Consider the following 25,335-nt stretch of genomic DNA (forward strand, 5'->3'; position numbering starts at 1 on the left):
CTCACCTGAAAAATGGAGATAACAATGGAAATCACCTCACAAGTGGCTGTTAGGAGTAAACTACTTATAATAAGCATTTGTCACTCATGCTTGGCACCTAGTAAACACCAGGTATAAGTGAGAAAGCAGGCATTATGTAGAAGCATGTGAAACTGCTGATATTCCTGCATTTCTGACCTATATCAATGGCAGTTTCTTACGGCTCAACCTAACAGTCATGGTATCTGGCTTCAAATAAAGTGAAAAACACTTTTTGCTCAAAATAACTTATGAAGCGGAGACTGAGTGTATTCTTTCCCTGTTACCTCTGCTGCTTTATCTGCCAACATATGTCTCCTGGGCAGCGGTGAGGGCTGCAGGAAGGGCTGTCTGGAGCCTGGGAAGCATGTCACACCGGGGAGTGCTGTCAGCAGCAGCCTCGGACTGCCTGAGGGCAGGGTCTGCTCACAGTACACACAGTTCCACGAAGGAGTTCCAGCTGGGCCGGGAAGGCCGCAAGGAGGAAATCTACCGAGTTAGAAATCTGCAAAGATTCTGTAGCTCTTTGTGAACCAAAGTGCTAGGGAGCATTTGAGCATAAGATGTGAGGCACTTATAGGCCAGACTCTGCAAAAACCGGGCTCCAGCTATAATCAGAGGTGGCCAGATAACTGTGTGGGTGAAGGCAATACAAGTTTATCAATAAAAGTTAACACCTAAAAGTCAATTTATACATCTCCACTTCACCCGTCATGTTCTTACCTTTTATGATGCAATATTTTAAATGCTACAAGTTCCAGCTCTGACACCAGTACCACCACCGCCAGACACACAACCAATATTCCTCTCTCCAAAGCTAGAAAATTAATCTCTAAAACTCATCACAAGAGTTGGAAATTTCTGTTCCTACCCACAATTTTTAAAAATAATTATTTTAACAGCCTTAACTTTTGTAACTTAAAAAGTACCAAAATGTGTCTATGTCTTTACTATGAAAACATTTTATACTTTTTGCTGATAAACTCAAACACAAGGTCCAAATTTTGGAAATATTTCAATAGCAAGGAAGATCAAAACACAATTGAGGCCAGGTGTGGGGGCTTGCACCTGTAATCTCAGCACTTTGGGACACCCAGGCGGGAGGATCCAGGAGTTTGAGACCAGCCTGGGCAACACAGAGATCCCATTTCTGCAAAACATTAAAAATATTAGCCAGGTGTGGTAGTGCACACCTGTAGTCCCAGCTACTTGGGAGGCTGAGGCAGGAGGATCGCTTGAGCCTTGGTGTTCAAGGTTACAGTGAGCTGTGATGATGCCACTGCACTCCAGCCTGGGTGACCAGAGCAAGACCCTGTTTAAAGATGGGGCAAAAACCCCAAAAAACCCAAACCCCACAATTGAATGCTTGCTTAAAATATTGCTTTTTATCATGATGGGGTTTATAAAGTTGCATTTCTGGATACTAATAATTGGTCAGATAATTCCTTTTAAGCTCACATCACGTGTATTAGCTAGTGCAGATGTGCCCTACTGGAATCTATCCTTCTATATGCGCTTGTGTATTTACATTATACTTCCAGGTAAAGGTTCATATAGGAACTTAAATATATACTCTTAGAGGGAAAGAAATGTCTCATTTATCTTTGCTTTCTATAGAACACTTAGCACTATCTCCAGTATGTACTGGGACTTAAATAAATGTTAAATTGAACAGGAAATTCAGGGGAAATAACTATATTAATTTTCATATTAAAATACACTAAATCAAGCAGTAACTTCTGATGTTAGAAGATCAAAAGAAAGCCACAATAGTCGCAGGGAATTAATGCAAGAATCTTAGATCAATTTTCCATCAAAGGGAAGGTGAATTATGTTTGCTCCTTAAAAAGAAGATAATGCTCTAAGATTTAACAGTCAATATTAGGTGAAATGCATTGAATCGCAAATGTAAGTGCTTATTTCCAGAATGTGGGGAACACGTTCTATAAAGGCTAACGTCACAGGTAAATAACAGTCACCGGCAAGGGAACGGATCCTTGCACAGGCAGCAACAGTAACATAAAACTCTGTTCATCAACAGTTTAAATGACGAAGTAGGAGATGCTGAAAGAGCAAACGTGGGTTCCACCGAAAAGTACCAAGAATGAACGAGTACCCTGAACTTTGCTCTACCTCTGCAAGTTGGAATGGAAAACCAAGTGTGCCGAGTGTTGTGCTCACAAATGCACACTCTGTCGTGGCACAGCCGGCCACCACGCAAGTTTAATCAGAGCCCTGAATAGCTAGGAAGGACAATGATCTATCTTCTGTTAGTATATAAAGACAAGCGTACAAACCATCATTCTCTGGGTTTCCATTAAAGACAAGTCCAGAGAACTGAGGCAGGTAAGGGTTAGGTAAAGAAAACCATCACTAGGTCTGCAGCCATTTTTAATTTTTTTGTATGATGCAATCAAAGCTTTGAGAGAATTTGATCAAACAGACGCTCCACAATAATCTTTTCCTGGAAGGCAAATTCTTCAGCTGGGTGTGAGGGTCATGCCATCATAGGGTAAGTGACTTCTTTAAACGTGTAACTCTATAGTCTACCTCAAGTGTAAGCACAGCCACACCCTGAAACCCATAGTGTCCTATGTTGAGCATGTCAACTCTAAAAGTCCCCTCATGGACAATAATCTCCTAGTCTTCAGCTTCTCCGTGTCCTTCCCCTTCGCCCCTTTTGCCCTCACTGGAACCTCAAGCTTCTAGAAATTTCCCTAATTCTTGGTTCACTGGCACAAAGTGCACCCTGTGGGCAGCCATGTTTAACTGTCTGTCACCAGGAACAAGAATAACAGTTTTTATGTAGCACTTCACAATTCAGAAAGGGCTCTCTCAGGCCTTTCCTCATTTGATTTCATTTCCGATAGCTATTATTATTATTCCCCTTAAAGCAGCAGCAAAGGGAACTTTGAGAGGCCCCCTGAGAGCATGTTGCCACTAGATTATAGTGAGCTGTATGTGCTTTTGTCCCTTGTCTGCCTCAGTGGCTCGCGTGGCAAGACAGTGACCAACAGCTGCGGACTATCTGTGATCTTGCTTTCCACTAGTATCAAAGAAAAGAACTGGTCTATGCCTTGGCACAAAGACTTAGAATCATCAGCATCAGATTCCAAACAAACAAACAACTATATCCCCCAAACAAATACAAACTAGATAAAGCAGATGACAATGTGCATTGGCCCTAAACCAGAATTCTACATGCAGAACTGGCTTGGAAGATGAAGTTAAAATAAGTCAAATGCAACCTAACCATGACTAAAAATAGTTATTTGTCTTTTTGCTTCCAACTATCTTGAAAAAGCAACAATGAGGTAATACTATAAATCTTCAGTAAATTAATTCCAAGTTTTTTTGCAGCAAGCTTTGTACCCTCATCCTGTATCACATACCATCTGTCTATGGTGAATATTTAGTTCTCACTCACATCCTGCTTCCTAACCCTTAGAATAAATGTATCTTCTTAAAAATAAGAAAAATGTTCCGCTAGACCAGAGAGAGATAAGGACTTATATTTCAAATGAACCGATATCATATCTTTACAATCTGTTGCTGCCATCTCCTGCGTTAATGAAGCAGCACCTTCACACTCGGGAAAAAATGAAATAGCGTTTGGCAGAAATATTTCTTACTGGTCAATCAGATGGCAAATTTTCCAAACACACAGAGAAAGAAGAGCTTAATTCTGTTACCTCTAAGTGACTTCGCCTCTCAGCAATCACACGCTCATCCTTGTTTCCAAATAGTTTCTTTGGAGGGAATTCAAGGGCAGCTAGCTGAAACACATATTTTAAAAGAGATGCATTAATACCATACTTATGACTTTTGGGTCTTTATTAACCTACTACTTGGAATCTCTATCATTGGGTGAAAAGAGAAAGGGGCTGAAAGTTTAAAGCTGATGGGTCCTGCCTTGCTTTATCATCGATAAGGGTAGGACTTGAACAGACCGGGCAACGTTGGGTCAGATTCCCTAATGGTCAAATGAGGAGACAAGATGACGGGAACTCTAGGAAGGACAGAACTAACTCTCAATGGTCTCAGATGACACATCAGACTCTGTGTCAGACGGTGTTTAACAATTTTTGTTTTTTAAAACACAAGTTTGTTCTCCTTTCAGTCCCCTTCTTTACTAGAATTCATTTAGTTTTGTGCTGAGATGAGAATTTGAAAACTCAACCTACACATAAACCGAACAGTCTGCAAAATAGTTTTTAAGACTATTGCTAAGGTTCTCTAAACATTATGTATTGCCTTTTTTCCCAGTTACTATTGCAAATGAAGTCTGCCTGTGCGAAAAGAGGATTTCTCTTTGCATCTTTTCACCTTGTTTCCTAGAAAGTGAAGGTTCAGAATTTGTTTTAGTCTTGTCTTGGAATTTCATAGTCATTTTCCTTATGCTTTTCTTCTTAGAGGTATAAAAAACCATAAGCAATAAGATAAGTTTTTTTACAGACTCCCAGGCAAGAAAGAATTCCATCATCTGGTGAGAACCTGACTAGCCAGCGTTGCTCTGGCTGAACGAACGCTAAGCAGCAATACTCGCTGCAGTTGATGGAATTCACTATTTCCTTCCTTTCCTCACCTTGTCGGGTCCAGACAAATTGAAGCCAATGAAGCATTATCAAGAAAAAAAGTGAACATTTCTCCCACAGTATAGGGCATGGTATGTCACAAAATTCCAATTTTATGCCTATGCAAATTGCTAAGTTGATTTAAATTTATATTGCCACAGTGGGAGTCAAAAATTAAAGACTAGCATCTTTATACATAATATTTTAAAAACATAGTATTAAAGTATAATATGCATACATAAAATTGCACATATCACAAGGGAACAACTTGAAGAATTTTCAAAATCTGAACACAATGCAACCAGCACCCAGATGAAGAAACAGAATACTGCCAGCACCCCAGGAACCACACACACTCCCTGCCAAGCACTCCTCGCTGTTCACAAAAGTTAATGCTTGGTTTTCTCTATTTTTGAACTTCATGTAAATGGTATCATACATTTGAACTCCTTTGTGTCTACCTTCTTTAGCTCCATATCATGTTTGTGAGATCCAACCATATTGTTATGTGTGGCAATAGTTTGCTCATTTTCATTGCAGTACGGCATCCCATTATGTGAACATTTCACAATTTATTTGTTCATTGTTTTGTTATTGGGCTTTTTGTTAGTTTCCAGTTTTTAGCTATTAGGAATTGTGCTGATATCAACATTTTCATATAGGTCTTCTAATGAATGTATGCATGCATTTCTGTTGGTCATACTCTTAGGAGTGGGCATGCTGGCCATATGGGGTATGTGTGTTCAGCGATACTTGAAACTATCAAATGGTTTTCTGAAGTGGTTTTAGCAGCTGACACTTCTAGCAGAAGTGACTGGGAGATGCAGACGCGACAGATCCTCAACAGCACTTGGTGCTACTGTCATCTTTTCCATCTTAAGAATTCTGGTGGGCATGTGATCATTTCTATTGCAGTTCATGTTTGCATTTCTCATGACTAATGATGTTGAACATCTTTTTATATGCTCACTGACTGGTTAGTCATTTTTAGGAAGTGTCTAGTCAACTCCTGTCCATTTTTTTAATTAGGTGTTTGCCTTTTTGTTAGTAAGAATAATGCTCCCTTTTCATTTTCTTAAAGGTATCTTTGATGACTTCATAGTCCTTCTAAAAAGTTAAATGAAGGTGGACAAAGCAGAGAAACACTGGAGTGGGTTGGGCTAATACCAAGGGGTGGATTTCCTCTTCTCCTTTTCTCACCAATGTCCCACTTTTGTTGTTGACATTCAACTTTAAAATCAGTTCAAGATAAAGTGAAAGACCATGGGAATCGAGGTAGGAAAGATCCGGTTTGGATCTCAGCTTGACCATTTATAAGCTAACTAGCTGTGTTTCTCTGAGCTCAAATATTCTCCACAAAAAAAGAAAAAAAAAAAAAACCCATAGAAAATGATACCAAACTTCATCAGGTTTCCGTGAAGATTTAGCGAAGAATGGTGAATGGACCTTAGCTATATGATGAGTTGTGAGAGATCTAGTGATTACTAAGAAAGCAGCATGCCCACACTCCCCTGTGCCATCTCTCCCCATCCAGTGGATTGAAGATGTGGCTTCAAGGAGCAAAGGGTTTTCTGGAACCCAGCCTCATTGGCACAAACCCACTTCCCACGTGCTGCAGCTCAGAGAAGACAGATACACCCGAGCTTGTCTTCAGGGCTTCACTCAGCCTCCATTTCATCTTGTACAAACAAGCTTCTCCCCACTCAGTGATGCTGAAAGCTTGGGAAGCACGTTTTCATAGTCGGCTGTTTTGTCATTTTCTTATGTGGCTGGTGAAGTGATGTGGTTTCTGTCAGGGGAAATTCATAGTCACACTCACACGCTCAATCAGAAATAGTACGATAAAAGGACTTTAGGCAGCTGAACTGGGTGGGGAGCAAGCATTCAAATTTCCTCGTGGTCAGCAGTGGTATTCCCTCCTCAGGCACAGATGGAGGCTAACATTTTGTGCTATTAATATTCAGCCTGTGAAATAACTATGTATAAATCATGTGCAACACTGCTATTCAGATTTTAGGAGGGAAAGAAAAGGTCAATTTTAAAAGACTTTTAGGCATTTAATCATAGGACTATGATATCAACCATCTAACATTAGAGTTAAAGAAATGCAGGACTAGAGCTAAGTGACTTAGAAAGGTTAGCATCATAGGGTGGCAAAGTCAGCACAGGGAATCAGGACTGACTCCTGTTTTTTTCTGGACAATGCTGTGAAGGATGTCTGCAGTGTATGGAAGAAGCCATCGTGAAGTCTTTAGGGACCTAGGATAAAAACAAGTCACTCCACCTTAAGTGTTTTAAACAAGAAACATGAAGGTATGGTCACCAGGCAGTGATCAACACTTCCAACAAGTGTTATCAACGGGACACTGCTGAGGACCTGTCCTCAACAAAGGGTTGGCAAAAGTGGAGAACAACAGGAAGTGGGATGGGTCTAGAGGTGAGCTCCCCAGATGTCCATTCTGGGATATACAAAATTAGTTAGCAACTATCACCTTATTCCTGTCCAAATAAAAAATAAAAATAGTGGTGGCTCTCCTTACACATAGTTAAAATGTTGGTGGAGGAAGAAGAGGAACAGGGTAAGTTTCAATGTGGTTCATGGTAGAAATGTGAGCTATTGGACCCATGTCCTATTGGTGGGGCTGGGCCATGAACGAAATGAAGTAGAAAGCCAAGGTCATGAAGCAAAGTATAAAAATAAAAGAGCTCTCATTAAAATAATTGTTTGTATCAGAAATAGCTTTCCAATTACAGCAGGAGTGATCCCTTCTCTCTGATAGAGTGGAAGCTACCTCCATTGCTCCTTTTTAAAGGATCTTAACAATGCTGTTGAGGCCTAGCTATCTACAACCTCCGCCTGAACGAGATGAAACTGCCAATTCTGTAAGTTAACAACTGTTGAATATCAGCACTGTCACCCAGTTAAACCCTGCATGAAACTTTCACACTTTTAAGGGACCTCTAGGGTCACTTCTGTTTCCATCCACTGCATTATCTGCCAACTGAAAATACTTTTATTTGATGGATTGCTAATCAGCTATATCTAAACCAATCGATTTCCTAAGAATATTTTTCCTAAAGCACTCTAAAATAAAACAAAAACTAGAAGTATCTTATAGTTAAAAACATATAACATTAAAATAGCCAAGGAGTTGAGATAGCAGGGCCATTGGGGAACAATAATTGCTGTCCTAGAAGATAGAACAGTCACACTTCTAAGCCCATCTTCCAGAAAAAAAAGAGCAAGCATAATCATCTTCACCTGGATTGGCTTCCTCAGCTCAAAGAAACAGATCCCTGAAAAACGGGGAAAGAGAGGGCCCTGATGCAGCCCTGCTGGAAGGCTGGATGGGGACAGAGGAGGCAGGGCGGGCCAGGACTCACTGCTTCATTCTTAAAGTAACAGGACCTAAAAACCCGTACAACAGTCGAGAAGCCCAGGGTAGAGAAGAGGCCTGGACTTTTCTCTCTCTGCAGGTGAAAAGCTAGTACCTCATTTATTTGAGAAGAGAATGGCAAAAGTAATCCTCCATGGGTTTCATTTCTGAATTCTGAATTATTTAAACTGTCTAAATAGTTTCAGAAGAAGACAATTTACCAAGATCAAAAGAGCCACTGGTCAGGACAAAGAAAATATTGGAGGACCAAAGAAAACAGCAAAAAAACCTTTTCCATTTTGCTGAAAGTAGTGATGTCTGAAATGCAACATTTCCAACAAATTAAGCATAGAAGAGAAGCGGTTCGGGGTGGGGGGTGATTCTTAATGGTCCCTGATGTCTCTACTCATAACCCACACACAGCAACATCTTCTGTTTAGGGCGCTTGTGGTTTCTCATGTTGAATGGAAAATTTAAAATAAAATCAGAAATATTATCTGGACATTTTCACTTCCTCTCAAGAACTTTATATTTACACATTTTCATTTTGATGGCCTCATTTTTCTAATCTAGCCTAGATAGCCTAGATTTGATTTTCATGAGAAGTACTGTCAGGAACAGCGGATGACAATCTGTGGGTGGGGAGACTTCTCCTTGATTTCCTTTGTAACCTCTGACAAAGAAAATACAGTGTCCTATATTTCCAAAAATTAAAGTTCCTGCAGTTCTATAACCCTCACAACAACTCTAAAGGGACTCAGGTAAGTATTTCTGAGTCATATAAAAAATGTTCAAGAGACTCTGGATTCAGTAATGAGGGAAAAACATTTCTTTCCGTAAGATTTAATTTCCACCATCGCTCCCCCCCCTTGTGACTTTTATGGAGAGAGTCTTACGTCGAAAAGTGTGATTGCAACAAAAATAATCTTTCTGCTAACCAGGATAATTGGTGGAACAGTTCTGGTTAAAGCTGCTGGAGCAAAGGCTTTATTTGCTCTCCTCACCTTCTTCAACAGTACCAAAAACAACAACAGCAAAAAGAATGAAAAAACAAAAACTCTGTCTCTGAACGAGGAAAGCCACGGCTCAAAATGCTGGCCAGGGACACCAAGGGAAACCACTGTGGGGAGAGGAAGGAACCAGGCTGCCAAGAGCCTCTTGCGCTGCACCACCCCGCACCTCCTGGACCTCTGGCACCATGAGCCGCCCACCAGAGCAGGCATCCAAACCCTCAGGCCTCCCAACATGCTGGGAATGAAAGAGATTAAATTCAGGGACAAGAAATAGGTTGGGATGCACAGCCACATCCAGGAGGAAGGTGGACGGGAGCTGCGAGGGGGAGCCCAAGAGATGCCTGTGTCTCTAGTGTGAGAGGGAGGAAAGGCCAGGGGGGCTGCATTAGGCCCCATCACCCACAGCCCATGATCCCAGGGTCCTCCTGGAAACGAGAGATGTGTCTCAAAGCAAAGGGAAATAATTGGAGGAGAAAACTTCAGAAGGATTCTAAGCAAGTCTGGGCATGCCACGGCTTGCTGCCTTCACCCTCCCCGGTACCTGCCCCCACCTTGCCCACACGACTCAGTGGGGGCTTCACTTAAAGATGAGAAATCATTAGAAGGAACCAAAACTGAAACTACGAATAGAAAGGGTGAGGTGAGTGATACTGAATGCAACATAAGCAAAAGGCAGATAAAGACCATATAGCACAGGGAAGACTGGTCAAAGTTACCTGGAAGAACTCAGACAAGCAATTATTCATAGTCACACAGGAACCACAAAATCATCTCTAAAACAGAGCCAAGAGAATGGACACATAGGTTGAAAGAAGAGAAAATAAGGGAAAAAACAGAGGAGGACAAGTGAAGCAGCTCTTATAGAAATGGCTGATTCTAGAACTACGACAGGGAATATACAAGAGGAGCCTGAAGTCACTTGTATTGCCAGAAAGTAAGAAGTAAGCATTTCCTTACAAAACACAGTGACGGGGGTGTCTCAAAGGAACACAGGCATCAAGTGAAAGGGCTCCTAATGACCAAAGCTGGAACCATTTGAGAAAAAAATTTAAAAAATAGTACTAGCACATAATCCATAATATAATGAATACATAAATAAATGGGGAAGATAAATTTCCTATGCAGAATAATTCCAAATAATTTATGTAGATATTTCACCCTCAAGGAAGTGGAGCTTATCTCCCACTCTTGACACGTGTGCTATGCACAGTGACTTCCTTCCAAAGAATACAGAATAGCAAGAGAGGAAAACAAGTAACTTTACAGCGGAGAAACCTCAGCCAGGAGATCAAGATCAATGTCAACAGTGATGAGTCACACTGATAGTATGTATCCTTGATGTGATGATTATGGTGCTTTACCTCTGGGGTGTCCCTTCCAAGAACCCACAACCCTAGTCTAATCATGAGAAAACGTCAGACAAATTCCAGCTGGGGACATACTGCAAAATACCTGACCAGTATTCCTCAAAAGAGTCAAGGCCACTGTAAACAAGGAAAGTATGAGACACTTCGCAGCCAAGAGGAATCTAAGGAGAAATAAGGACTAAATGTGATGTGGTGTCCTGGAAGGGATCTTGGAACAGAAAAAGGACATTAGGTAAAAACTAAGGAGATAGGACTAAAGTATTGACTTTAGGTGATAGTAATGTACCAATATTGGTTCACTAGTTACGACAAACATACCACGCTAATGTAAAATACTAATAATAGTATAGTATATGAGGACTCTGTACTATTTTCATATCTTTTCTGTAAATCTGAAAGTATTCTAAAACAGGACTTCTGGTTTCTGTTCCTACATATATGGATCTTAGAAGTCGTCAGCCCCGCCCTCACAACAACAAAAAAGCTGGAAAAAACTGAATATCAACAACTCTTCTTAGAGCCCGCAAGGAAGTATGATCACAAGACAAACTACTGCTCTGAAACTGCAGAGACAGACAGGTGGATACAGAGAATCACAACCTACTTGGTACAGAAGCCTGCAGCCGGAGCCAGTATTTGTAGAAACACTTTAGACTGTAATTCAGGAATTGTTGGAGGCTCAATATTGACTAGCATGAGTGTTAAAAACTCTGTGTGTGGTGGGGGGGGGAGTCCCGGGAGAGGTGTACACACTTTTGTGAGATTTACCTCCAGAAGCCCCACCAAGGTCTCACTGTGAAGATGGGAGGAAAATCCCCATGGGCATCCAGCAGGGGGAGGAAAAAGTAACCATTTTGAAATATTCCCAGAGCTCTCTGTTCTCCTTAATAAGGCCTGCCCTCAAGGAAAACTGTTTTAGCAGACTCTCACCACTTTGGGTTTTACCAGAGCCTAATTGACTCATGGGAAGTGAACTGCTCAACGCAGGCTCACTAAAAGCCTGAGACTTACTACAGCTGTGGTCCCCAACCCCGGGGTTGCAGACAGCTACTAGTCTGTGGCTTGTTAGGAACCAGGCTGCACAGCAGGAGGTGAGCGGTGGGTGGAGAGCAAGTGAAAGCTGCTCCCCATGGCTCGCATCACTGCATAAGCACCACCTCCTGTCAGCTCAGAGGGGGCATTAGATTCTCATAAGAGTGTGAATCCTACTGTAAACTGCGCATGTGAGAGATCTGTAAGTTGCACGCTCTTTATGAGAATCTAATGCCTGATGATCTGAGGTGAAGCTGAGGCAGTGATGCTAGCGCTGGGGAGCAGCTGCAAATACAGAGTATCATTAGCAGAGAGGTTTAACTGCACAGTAAATGTAATGTGCTTGAATCATTTCAAAATCATCCCCCCCCCCCGCCCCCCACCTCCAGGTCGGTGGAAAAATTGTCTTCCATGAAACTGATTCCTGGTGCCAAAAAGGTAGGGGACCGCAGTACTACAGAAACTCCCCTCCCACCATATTACTATGATATCAGTGTGGCTGCTGTGTAACAGGGAACCATAGCTAATAGAACAGTAAGCCCCAGATCCTAGTTAAAAAATCTCCAGGAAAAATCCAAAGACAACAGAGGAGACAAAAACAAGGGCATCAGAGAAAATTTTAGCCTCTGACACCACTGCTACATAGAACAGTGAATGCTATCTACAGCCTAGCCAGACTAACATACAACTTCACACTAAAGGTTACTCTACCCTCAATTCCTTTTACATCATGTTTGTCTTTCAACAAAATATTACAAGGCATGCAAAATGGCAAAGTTGCAGTCTAAAACTATTGCAAAATGAAAAATATGAAATTAAAAAAGGAAAAAAATCAGTACCTCTGCATTCCCCTGGGCCCTGCAAGTGAGCCATCAGAACTCAAGAAAGAAATGGAAGAAACAAAAACATTACTGGAATGAAAGCCCCAGTAGAAGGAACAAACGTAGAATGAATTTAGGAAAAAAAGATTAGCGTATAGTATATAGAGTTGGGAAAATAACTAGAAATGAAATGCAATAAAGGGAAAAAATGTGACACAAAAAGTTTATACCTAACCAAAGTGTCTTTCAAGTGAACAGGCCACATACAGACATTCTCAAGCAGACAAGAACTCAATTAAAACATATTAAGGTACATCTTTCCAAAACATACTGGATGACCAAAGATACCTAACCAAGAGATAGCAGAGTATTAAGATCTCAGGAATGAAGAAACCATGGTAAATATTGCTTCTATTTAAACTCACAACTAAGAGGAAATTATGTATAATTTATGTATAAAAGAATGTGAACGCTATATATCTTGACAATGTAAAAATAATATAGTAAAAATCGGGGAGTCAGAGTAAATAATCATTTTTATTAGAAGAGTCAATTGATAATTTATAAAATGGAAACACATCATTTGAAAACTAGGGACTTAATATTTCAATTTTTTAAAATAATCTTTTTCTTAAAGTCACAGATATTTTAGGGACTTAAATATTAGGTCATTAAGTACGAAACGTCTGATTCCTTAAGTACTAAGTTTGACAGTTTATATCTGGCATTTTCACTTTAACGCTTCTTGTTTTATTTTTATTATGAAGGTACATTCTCATTCTTTCAAATGCATGGTTATTGGCTTGTGATTATCTTTCAAAAAAAATTTTTAGAGCAACTTTTGTGAAACCATGGATAAGTCAAAACTTTGTGTTGTTTTTGAATATAAGTTCCATCATGGAACCGATGCTGGCATAGACAGCTTGAAATACTAGTGAAGTGTTTGGGAAGGATGTGCCTAATGAATGCATAGTACATCAATGGTTCCAGAAGTTCCATTCTGGTGATTTTAACCTTGAAAATGAGCCATGTGGGTGACCTGAGACCAAGGTGGATAATGATGAGCTGAAAGCTATAGTGAAAGCAAATCCATCGCAATCTATGTGTGAATTAGCAGCAAAGTTTGACATTACTATTCCAACAATATTGGACCATTTGAAACATATCAGAAAAGTAAAGAAGCTGGGTTCAGCATGAATTAAACATGTGTCAGGAGAGAAATCATCTTGAAGCTTGCCTTTCTTTGCTATCATGACATAAATGTGAACCATTTTTAAAAGGTATTGTAACGCGATGAAAAATGAATTCTTTTTGACAATCTCAAGTGTTTAGCACAATGGTTAGATAAAGATGAAGTGCTGAAACACAGTACAAAACCAAATATTCATCAGTAAAAGTTAACGGTGTCTGTTTGGTGGTCCAGCGCTAGTATTATCCACTACAGCTTCATGAAACCTGGTCAATATATTACAGCAGATATCTGCTGCAACCAATCGGATGAAATGATGAGGATGCTGGTGAGTAAGCAGCTGAAGACTGGTCAATAGAGACAGGCCAATATTCTTGCAAGACCACATGTTGCAAAAAACACGCTGCTCAAACAGAAGCTTTGGACCACTTCTTGCAAGGAAAAATATTCCATTCTCAAGAAGCTGTGGCAAACGCCTTTTGCAATTTCATCACCACTTGCTCTCCAGGCTTCTTCCCTGCTGGTATAAACAAGCTACTGTTAAGATGACAAAACTGTGTCAACAGTTTAGGCACACACTTTGGTTAATTGTACTGCTTCTTGTTTGAGATACCATAAACTGAACTTTTGATTCAAAATCAGACATTTCATATTTAATGACCTAATATATCTTGTGGCAGAGAACCTTTAATTTGAAGTACAGTAATTTCCTTAGTTTTATTCCATTTTCTTTCACTTCTGTTAAATTCAAGTAAAATTAATGTTTGCACTTAAAAACAGCATATCTAGAACGAATACAATGTTTTAAACTTATTTCACTCCTTTCCCCTATTCTTCTCTCATTTTAATTCCTTTTTTGTCAATCTACATATTTATCCTTTTATCTGTGCCTATTCATTTAGATACTTAAAACAATGTTCATTAAATGGTAACATTAATTATATTTATAGAATGACTTTGGGTAATCTGTTGCTTTTTTCTTGTATTTCCTTGTATTATGAGAAATTTTCATAAATGAGCATGCATCATTTTTATAGAAACAGTAAAAAAGCGATTATTCTTTTTACAAATTTAATGGAACAGTTAAATTAACACCATATGTCTTTTTCTTTTAATAACCTAAGATTTGGGGCAATCAGGTTTCAAGTCTCAGTTCAGCAAATAGCTGCTGGTTGTATAATCTTGAGCAATGTCTAAAAAATCTCTAGTTCCTAGTTTCATCATCTGTTAAAATGAAGGAATGAACCGAGATGTTTAAGTTTCTTTGCAGCTCTGAAGTTCTCTAACTCAGGTACTGATGATTAAAATCTCTCCACATTGAGTTAGAAGTGACACTTCAGATGCTACGGAGATATTTTGCCTATTATCTAGGTTATATTGCTTCTGAGGAGCTACCTTACTTCCTGTAAAATCTTCATAGCATTCTCATTTGAAGTAAGGCTCAGACGTGTAAAGGGAAAATGGAGCCTGATATAATAATGAAATATGGTACTTTTTAAGAGGTTACAGAACAGAAAAAGGACAGACACAAACGGGAATGCAGTATTCATGAGAAAACCCTTAAAAATGGCATCTTTTCCTGCTACAGCCATTATCCTTACAGCAGGAGTGGGAAATGATGCAAAGACATTTGAGCTCTTATAGGAAAACTGTGTATTAAAGTTAAAAATGATGACTCAAGTCAAATAAATTGGATATTTGTGGAGATATGATAGGCCTAGAGAATGCCAAAAGAAAGTTTAACAACAGCTCTATGGCCTACTTTGTATAATTATGAAATTTGATTATGCACAGTAAAACACAGGAAACAAACGAGGATTAAAATAGCACATTTCTTTGGCCCAAGAAAAACATAATGACAAGCTTGTTTGGCAATTCAGGACATAAAATATATTTTAAAGACAAAAGGATTGAAATAAAAGTCACTAGAAAAATGAAATCAATCATTTTGAGGCCTACTGATTTCCAATGAAATTTATCTTTCCCTTTTTTAGTGCATGGGACGTCTAAAAACTCAAGTAATTAGCTTTATTTTGAACGTTCGACCAACAAGCCTCTAATTTTCAGGTTGAAAAATAGATCTAAATGAAGAATTTTCAACAGAGTAAGATAAGACAATTAGTAGTTATTTAAAACTAGCACAGCCATTTTATATAATTATTTGTGAACCCCTGGTTTGGGAAAATGGAAGCATTGTGTACCACCCATGTATCCATTTAGCTAGCTATATGTAGATGCACGTATATTAGAAATACAGTCAGCATTCTCTCTGTTGATACCGTAGCATTTCTTAATGATCCCAGAGTGAAATTTTCATCTACAAGTTGATTTTTCTCTAATTCCTAGTGCATGGACACAGCTCGATTTTCTTCTAAGAGTCATCAAGCTCAAATCCTGCCTTCAATGTTTATTACGTTATAATAAGATAGGTCAGCCAGTTTGCCGCCATCAAGAAGACAAAGTAAATGTAATGGAAAAGTTTGCCTTTATTAAAAGCCTTTCTCTCTTGGCCAAGTTCACGTTTTAGTTTAGCCAGACCCTGTATTAAGCGTAGGTGGTCTTGGAGGCAACAGACACAGCACCGGCCATTTTGATAAATGGCATTGTTATTACACTGGATATAAATGGCAGCCCTAAAATATAGAAATTAAAATGGGTAATAAAAGGCCTTGCCTATCTTTTAAGATTTTTAACAATTAAGCAGCTAAAACTGGCTTATAAATCACTAAAAGAAAACTAAGAACTAATAAAGTTGTGGAGTCTTTATTAGGAAAAGGAAAAATTTTTCTGTTAACAAGTGATAAAAATGTACTTTGTCATCATTCCTCATTTACTAGTCATTTTCTTTACTTTTGTGATACTTGTCTACCTAACTAGTACCCAGTTTTTACAGATTAGAGGGAAAAATTCAACATAGCACTCTAATTGGTCAAATCTGCTATAACCTGTCTTTTGCCAAGTAGGTGCACCTACATGATAACTGGCAGCTTTTGAAACATTTGCACCCTGTAGGTTTGTGGCTGTAAATTTCAGCCACTCCAGCTTTTGAGAAATGCAAATAATGAAAACTCATCAAAAGGCTGCCATAATTCTCACAGCTGACTAGATGGAAGCATCTCTGACTACTCAAAATTAATAGCAGCTCCCAAGGCCTTCTAAGAACAGCTGTCACCGAGAAATATACTCACAAACAAATAAGCAATTCTCTTCCAAGTTTGATTTGTTAGAGGCATAAAGCGTCAACTCTTTAGGACAACCTAGTCAGATTATTAAGGGAGTAACGAGCTACCTTTAGACCTTTGATAGGCTAACTTGAGAACATACTACACAATATTTATGAGCACCTAGCCCAGAGCCTGGCACATACTGGAGCCTCATGCAACATCAGCTAAATGAAGGAGTGAGGCAGAATTCTTCAGTAGTGGTCCTTGTGGAGCAGCCAGTGATTACAATTAGGACCTATCACTATCAGAAGATGCTGTCCTATTGTCACTGAAGTGCTAAAATGTGGAATCATCCCAGGTATAAACTCATACTTGGAAACAGAGTTAGGATTGCATCAACTTCTAGTTACATTTGGTATAAAGACTGTAACTTTTCCATGTAAAGTCTCACTTTTCCCAAAGCCCAGTGTCAATTTCATCCAGGCATGAGCCAGTGAACACAGATTTGAGGACATTCATGGAGGCTGCAACAATTTTTGAAAGTGAGAAATACTACAGATCTGTGAATATTAAATATTGCATTTTTAAGAATAAATATGCAGCTGAACTAACTCAAATAGTGTGTGTGCATTTTCCATCTCTTAAGAGGCTAACTGTCTCTTTAAGGAACTGAGACATAAGGAACCCGTCATTGTAATGATATTCAATAGAAGGAACCCAATTTCTAGTTATCTAGTTACCATCCATGGGGACTTGCTATGCAACAGAGTTTTACAGGGAACAGATTTTCTTATCTTGGATCTCATGTGGGGCATTCTGCAAATTTCCCCTTGCTGAATTAACATGGTCATAGAGAGGGAGGCTCAGAGAGAGAACACAGGACCAGGAATCAGGAGACATGAACCTTGCTCCAATCTATAAGTTCCGGTGTGACATAGAACAAAATTCTCTCTAGGTACTTGACTCCTCATTTCTAAACTGAAAAACTAGACTACTAATTGTTAGGGTGCCTTGGGATGCTGACATTTCACAATGTCCCAACAGTTTCAAGCTCACTGCTATGGAAGCTCCCTTGTTTGCTGCCAAGGGAAGCAAGATACAAACCCACGTCTTTGGTGATCAAAGAGACAACAGTATTTCTTCTTCGTCGTCCAGGTTTGAACTAGTCTGTCATTAATTTTGACAAGGTTATTCGTCACTGGAAATCACCTTTTAGATTTGGTGATCTATACGAATGAAAAGCAACTAATGTTCCCAGGATACATGAAAAAGAAAGGATGGGCAGCACCTTCATTAGTGGTCTGGAGGGCAGCACTTGCAAGATGTTTCTTCCCCAACTACACACCCCTGGGCCCCACGTCAGATTTATTGGATCAAACATTGCTAGTTTGGGGCCCGGGTCTACATATTTTGGAAAAGCTGCCCAGGTAATTCAGATGCTCACGGCCCTCCACCCACCCTTGAGAGCAGTGATTTAAATGCTGCTTATCTACGAGGTGAAGAGAATGGTGTGATGCAAACCACACAGTGAATACCTGGGCCTCTGATAACGTACGAGGTCAGGAAGCTGGCAGCATTCTATTTTTGCCTGCATAGCTGTTTGATGTTTAAAAATTCAAGGAGGCTGAGGGCTTGCTTGGTGCAGCTGAATTTATCTAAGACTTACTGGATACTCCCTGTGGCTACGGTTGGGAGCATTATAATTTGGGTGGTGAGTTTATTTGCAATTTTTACATTAATCTTGAAATGTTGGTTATAAAACTGTTATAATGCATTTCAATAATGGATGGCAAATAGCTGTCCAAGACAAATACAAGGCCAATAGCTGGTTTCTTTTCTTTTCTTTCTTTGGTGTTGCCTGGAAAATAAAGAAGGTGAGAAATGGTTCTTTCAGCCCAAACTGAAAGTCCATATACAAATTAAATAACCTATTGCCTAATCGTTTTCTTCCTTCCCACTGGTGTTTACTGGGCACCGGGAGAATTCCAGATGTGAGACAGAACAATTGCTCTCACACAGCAGTCTTCCATTTTTACCCGGAGGCTCTCAAAACCTGTTCCTCCCTCAGCTTTGCAGGGAGAAGGGAGCCCCCTTAGGGATGTGGCTGATTGAGGCTGATTGTGTTTGACACTTGGGGACTCTAACGACTCACGGTGGTAACTCAGTTACGATGCAGACAGGCTACACAGACTCTTCCACAGGCTACACAGACTCTTCCATGTAACTTACACTCTCCCAATGCACAGACATTAAAAGTTCCCTTAGCACTTGTTTTGATTCTGCATTTTAACATATACAAATGTCTCATTTGTGGTTCATTTTCTTGCCTCTAAGGCAGACCAACACAAACCTGCTTCAGAATCACTCCTAGCCAAGAGCATTATGAAAAGGATCTCAATGATGCAATTCCAATGCTTAATCGCCTTTACTGCCCTGAGAGGCAAAGTGCCTGTCTTCGTCCATTCCAGTTACTATAACAAAATACCTTACGCTGGGTGATTTATAAAAAGCATAGATTTACTGCCCACAGTTCGGAAGGCTGGGAAGTCCAAAATCAAGGTGAAAGTGGGCTCAGTATCAGGTGAGATATGCTCACTGATGGCACTTTCTGTGTGCTCACGTAGTGGAAGGTGGGGGCAAGACCCCTTAGGCTTCTTTTATAAGAGCACTAATCCCATTTATGGGGGCTCTGCCCTCATGATCTAGCCACCTCCCAAAGGCCCCATTTTTAATACCAACAAATTAGAGATTAAGTTTCAATACATGAATTTGGGAGGGACACACACATCCGGTCCGTAGCAGTGCCCATTAGGCTCTAGCACTCGGAAGGCCGACTCCTTGTCAAATGTATTAAATGTGTTAAATGTAAATAAAGTCCTTTAAAAAATCAGACAGGGGTTGGCATTTCTGAACCTCCTAGAAGCAGCAGCTCTCTCAGTGGGCCTCGGCCCTTTCAGCCCCATGTCTCATTACTTCATTAAACACATGCGGAACCCACTAGACCAGTCACCCAAAAAGTGAGGGGGGTATATGAGGTCTTCACTATTCACTCTAATGGATGAAAGGAGACATGGTTTTAAAACTTTTTTTTTAGCTTCTTGATGAGCTATGTTTCTGTCTTGAGGGACTCTCAGACTGTAATTTGGATCCACAGGTAAGCTTCATGCACATCAGACAGAAACAGTAACTCTACCTCCTCTTCAGAAATAAAAAGAGAACAGGGCCTTTGTTTCTGAGAACATAACTTGATTGATATTTAAAAGGCTTACACTGATTTTAATAGAGTCAAAAAATACATGGTTTTCATACAGAAAAAGAGCACTGCAAAAATGATTTGCATGATAAAATTTCAAAGATGCTGTCTAGCAGATGCTACGTAATAGTTCGTAGATGCTTTCAATAACACATTGTATCTGAGGCTCTCGCAGTCTTTTACAAACTAGCTGTGGCATTATCATCTTACAGATGTGGAATTGGAAAACACAGGGTTTAATTTGATTAAGATTCCATACAAGGGCAACGAAGGGGAGCGGAAAATGAAAGCCAGGAGGAGCTATTATCCTGCATAATACATGTCAATAGATCAAGAGGACAAATTAATTCAGAACAAAACACGAAACCTATTTGGCATCCAGAAGAAACTGCTAAGATTAAAGAAAATGAATAAATAAAAATAAAACAACAGTTTAAAAAACCCTGAATAATGCAGTACCTCCAGTCAGAAGCACTCGGCCCACTCAGTGAATCTGACAACAGAACAGGCATAACATTTGCATATGATCAGAGACTGTGTGCAGCTAATCTGCTCTTCAGTATTACAGAGGGCAAAAAAAAATTAGCTTTTTTGCAATTCATAAAATTTGTCACCATATAATAATAAATGGACTACATTTTTCTTTGGTTTCTGCTTTTCCTCTGCCCTCCACCCCCACCTCCCCAGAGTTTTGTAGAACCCAGTGGCTTCTTGTCCTTTCAATCCCTAAGTTCATTCTGCTTGTAATTTTCTTCAGAGACATATCTTATATCTAATAATCAACAACTCCTTACCACTTTAATTGGTTCACCACCCAAGTGTATATAACGTATCCCTGCGGGGTCGGCAGCTGACCAGCACATCATTCCCCCTGAGAACACACTGCAGTAAATAATGACCCAAATGACTGTGAGCAAACAGAGCGATTAGAAGACTTAGCTGAAAGATGGTTAAGGAATTCTTAAAACCTTCTCGCTAGGGTGACGGCCCTCAGGGTTCTTAGCCTACTCAACTTTCAGTGTATTCTTTCCTGATCTTGGTTTTTCATAAATTAGATCTTTAAGAACATTTGAGCAAGTACCAAATTTCTTCACATGAATCAGAAGACACGTAGGTATACTCAAGAATGTTCACAGAGCAAATGTTCACAACAGCAAAAATTTGGAAACTACCCAAATGTCCATCAACAGGATTCTGGAAACCTCATAAGGTGATGCGCCAACTTTGTTGCTAGGTGGCATTGCCCATAGTAGCACTTCCCATGCCACTGCTACGGTGCTTCTGGACAGGGGAATGGCAGCCATCTGGTGGGAAGCCATAGCTTTAGGCTGCTCCGAGGGAGGTGACCGGTAACTCAGTATGTCCCTTGTAGGGACTCTGGAAGTTCTGCCTATGGAGTTGTTACAAGAGATAATGGCTCCCTTGTGGCATAGGATTCTAGGCCAGAGCTGTTCTCACACCTGCCTATGTGGGTCCATCTCTGTGCACCTAAGCTATCAGCTGGAAGAGGTGGGGCAAACAGAATGGCTCTCAGACAGCTGCGTGGATGGCTGCAGAGATTGCTGGGAGGCCCTCTCCAAGCCTCTGCCCTGCTGGCAAGTAGTGGCTCCTCACCTGTATCCTCCCCAGGGAACCTGATTCTGAGTCTATAGGTCATGGGAGTTGTGTGAGTCTGAACGCAGAGTTGGACCCAAGGAGACCTCCTGGTGGCCAATGCAAACAGTTAGCTCTGGGGGTCAGATTAAGGAAAACTTTCACATTCCATGTATGTGTCTTTGAATGATGTCAATCTTTTACCATGAATGTGTCATTTATTATAGCGGAAAAAAAAACATTAGTGAAAGAAAAGAAAAAGAAACCTCCATGAAGAGAACTATTACATAAAACTGTTCTAACAGTATATTCCCCAAGAGAACATGGCTAAACTCCAGAGGAAATGTGAATAAACAGGATGTAATTTTAGACATAGTTCCAAAAGATCATAGGCTATAACTAAAACTGAAGTTTTGAGGTGACAAGAGATTCTCTATTTTGGTAAGCACATTAAAAATTCTTTATGTGTTGAATTCCAGTGTGCTTTTCAATATTTTTCAACTTGATTAAAATTCTAGAGCCTTGTATGACTTGGTAAATTTAATATGTGTCACTTAAAAAATATATTGTCATCAAACATTTTGTTACCATTGCAATTAAGAGAGCAAGAATCGCTGTCTACTTCCATAGAAATAAGGAGCCCGATCTGGTGAAAGAGTGAGGAAAATAAAACATGTTCCCACTTGGCTATGAGACGCTCATCCATGAGAGGAAATTCTCAGGATCCTTCTGCATCAACTCTTTGGCTTTCCTGAAAAAGTTATGTCTTGAACAATTCGAGTGATTTCTTGGATGCTGTCAGGCCAAAGAGATCACTTGGAGGATGCTGATTACTTCAAGAAGGTTAACATCATATACAGAGATGGTAATAATATGAGCACTAATGAAAGCAATAATAACTGACAAATACCTAATGAACACTGGTCTCAAGTGCCAACAAATGCTTAGCAAAGAAGACAATGTGACGTTGACTTGCACAAAAGAAAAACCAACTTCATACAAAGAAAGACAGTTGATATTCAACTTGATATTTACCTTCATCTTAAAAATGTTAAGCGAACAATCCTGTTCTCTTCTGATTGCAGTAAGATTTATCTAGATATCAGAATAACAGACTACTGTGTTTTGAGAAATAATTTTTCCCCATTTTTATATTATTGTTGGTTTAGAAACAGGAAGTGGAGTGAAGCTGCCTGGGTTTCTATACTGGCTTCTGCTCACCAGTCGTGTGACACCAGGCAAGTTATTCCTGTCTCCCATTCCCAGTATGTACATCTGCAGTGACAGTCCCTGCACCTCCTCTCGGGAGAAACACATGAGATGCACGGCCCAGCACCTGGTGCACGGTAAGCGCTGTGGAAATGGGAAGGAAATCGGTCCGAGTTGTGGTTATGGAAACGCAGGCTGGCGCTGGCACCAGGCCTCAGGGTTTATGATCAAGAAAGCTTAACCTTTCAACATGTGGTGTCTGTTTTAGAAGCTTAACACATTGTTTCAAATGACTACTCACGTGATATGTCCTCTTTCAAATACATGCACACATGTGTCTGTGGGTTCTCTCTCATAACCAATATTTTTTTGTCCATATGAGAGAGTAATTTATAAGTCTCAAAATTGAACTCAACATAGAAAAGCAATTTCCACCATTCTTGGTCATCATTTAGATCCTAGTCTGTCATCTATGATTATAATGATCTGAACACTGAAACTTAGCTAGAGATTAAAATGGAAATATAGGCTTTTTCTTAATTATTGTAACAGAAATAGAAGGATTTTTCTTCATTATTCTTCATCCAAACAATGGCTTGTATTTCTAAGGGAAGGTTCACAATATCCTTCTTCCTTAAACTCAAGGCTTCTATCCTTCATCTCTTTTGATATGTCCAATTGGGAGTTTAAAAGCATCCTCAAATTTAATATGTCTAAAATAGAATTCTGGATTTGAGCTCTCCAGCACCCCTGTAATCCATACTGCATATGGCCATTAAAACAGCTTTTTAAAAGCACAAATTGGATCACTTTATTACCTTGTTTAATACTGCACCATGGCTTCTCATGCACTAAGAATATAGCTCAAAGCCTCATATGATTGGGTAATACCTGAGTGCCTTACCGTAACACCTGAGTACAGTCTACGTCACCAGGGGAATTCAGTGACACTAATAAAATATGTAAAATCTGTACATTACTAAAATACTGATATAGAAATTTATAACCAAGCAGTTAGTGAACTGCAAAGCTCACTTTGAACGCAAACATTCTGCACATTTAATATGTGCACAATACTTCTACTTTTTATTGTCAACATTGATTTGGGACATGAAGGGTAAACTGTAGAAACAAACTTAATAAATTGATTTTGATGCAATTACTTCTGGAACTGAAGCCTCTTGGGAACAATGAACTATAATTCATACTTGCAGTTCCTTCAATTTTTAATAGAATACTAGTATAATAGCTTAACAATATGGACTTTCAGAGAGAGCTTAATTCTACCTGGGCTCAAGATTCTTCTGTATATGAAGGAACTATTTTATTTACAGAAAGTTATTTCTCTTTGTATTGTATATCAGACAAGAAAGGGTAGAAGGATGGGAATGGTAGGGAAACATTTGTTTATTTAACGTGAACCAAATTAGGGAACTAAATTTCTAACTAAAGTATATTTTAGGATGTCTTAAGAAACAGTAAAAACAGTGTTGAAAAGCAATACTTAGTGAAAGCAAGCTAATTAGACAGTGACTAATGATTGATATGCACTCAGTTCAACCCAAAATTCCCAAAAAGCTGTTATCTATGCAAGGCTTCCTTTAATTCAGGTAAAATCATCATGATCATTTAGAAAATACACATTCATTCTAGGAATACTATTCTTTGCTTAAAATTATTTTAAAAACCAGTCTTTGTCCAAAAAGGAAAAGATTACTAATTTATCAATACACCCTGGATATCTGATCCAATGCATGAAATGCTTTCTTGCTACTAGATAACTGCGTATTTATAATCCTAGCTCCCCCCATCATGTTAGGTGGCAAAATAACTCTTATGACTTGACTTCTCATTAAGTGGAAGTCTAAACACTAATGCAGTCTTTTCTAGAAGAAAAAAGGACAAATCTATACTGATGAATTTATTACGACTTTATTTTAATAGGTCTTATATTTGAGAAGTTATAAATTGATTAAAATATTTATTTAAAATTCATCATGAAATTTATGAAAAGGATGGAGTTCATTTACAGTCATTATACTATCACTTTCAAAATCTTGTGTTCAGAAAATGTTTAAACTGTGTAGAACAGAAATGGAACAAAGGACAAAAATTAAAAATCTACCTTTGCCAGATGGGAAATTGAAATAAAACTTGATGACACTTACAAGCTAATACTGAGAAAGAGAAAGTGCAGAAGCGCAAGCACTCGAGATGACATTGCTAATGCAATCAGCTCACCTACTTTATAAAATGAATGTTCTTCATTGGAGATAATTTCATAACTTACCTCTGCATACTTTAACTTCAATGTTTTATGCATTTCTCGAAAACGACTGTAACGCCTGAACACCGTCCATGTCTCATCTAGGACAGTAATCTATTAACCAGGAAAATCAAAATGAATCAGCATTAATTAGAAGAAAAAGTGACTAAAATTTTTTAAAAATAATCTAAAAATTAAATTAACAAAAAGTAGTTGGCTTGTAAAATTTCTCCAGAAGTGAAAGCATTACTCTAGCTGTCTAAATAAGACTTATAAATAATAATTGCGCTCTACTTAAACATGTAGCTTTGGTTCGCTCCCAAATCTTGTTATACACAGCACGGGCCTATGTCATGTGAGAGTCAGATGGTCACTTCTTAGTCGGTTATAAAAACTGTCCATCAGCCCTTCACTCAGGTTGTAGAAAGGAAATCCCACAGGATAACTTTTTTGTGACAG

The 25,335-nt window shown here is 39.2% G+C and overlaps 1 protein-coding gene across 3 annotated transcripts in view; it reads right to left on the minus strand.

The window, feature by feature from the left end:
• KIF16B (kinesin family member 16B) overlaps window positions 1-25,335 on the minus strand; it is a 266,306-nt gene that overhangs the window by 25,334 nt on the left and 215,637 nt on the right. For 2 of the 3 annotated variants that reach the window (XM_069496659.1, XM_069496657.1), the window contains 2 exons: window positions 24,901-24,990; window positions 3,711-3,794 (listed from right to left, as the gene is read on the minus strand). In XM_069496659.1, the coding sequence (XP_069352760.1) occupies window positions 3,711-3,794; window positions 24,901-24,990 (174 nt within the window). The remainder of the gene's footprint in view (window positions 1-3,710; window positions 3,795-24,900; window positions 24,991-25,335) is intronic. The other variant, XM_069496658.1, reaches the window with a different exon arrangement.

The sequence above is a fragment of the Eulemur rufifrons genome, chromosome 20 (genome assembly GCF_041146395.1).
Source record: "Eulemur rufifrons isolate Redbay chromosome 20, OSU_ERuf_1, whole genome shotgun sequence".
In the NCBI taxonomy this organism is placed as follows: Eukaryota; Metazoa; Chordata; class Mammalia; order Primates; family Lemuridae; genus Eulemur; species Eulemur rufifrons.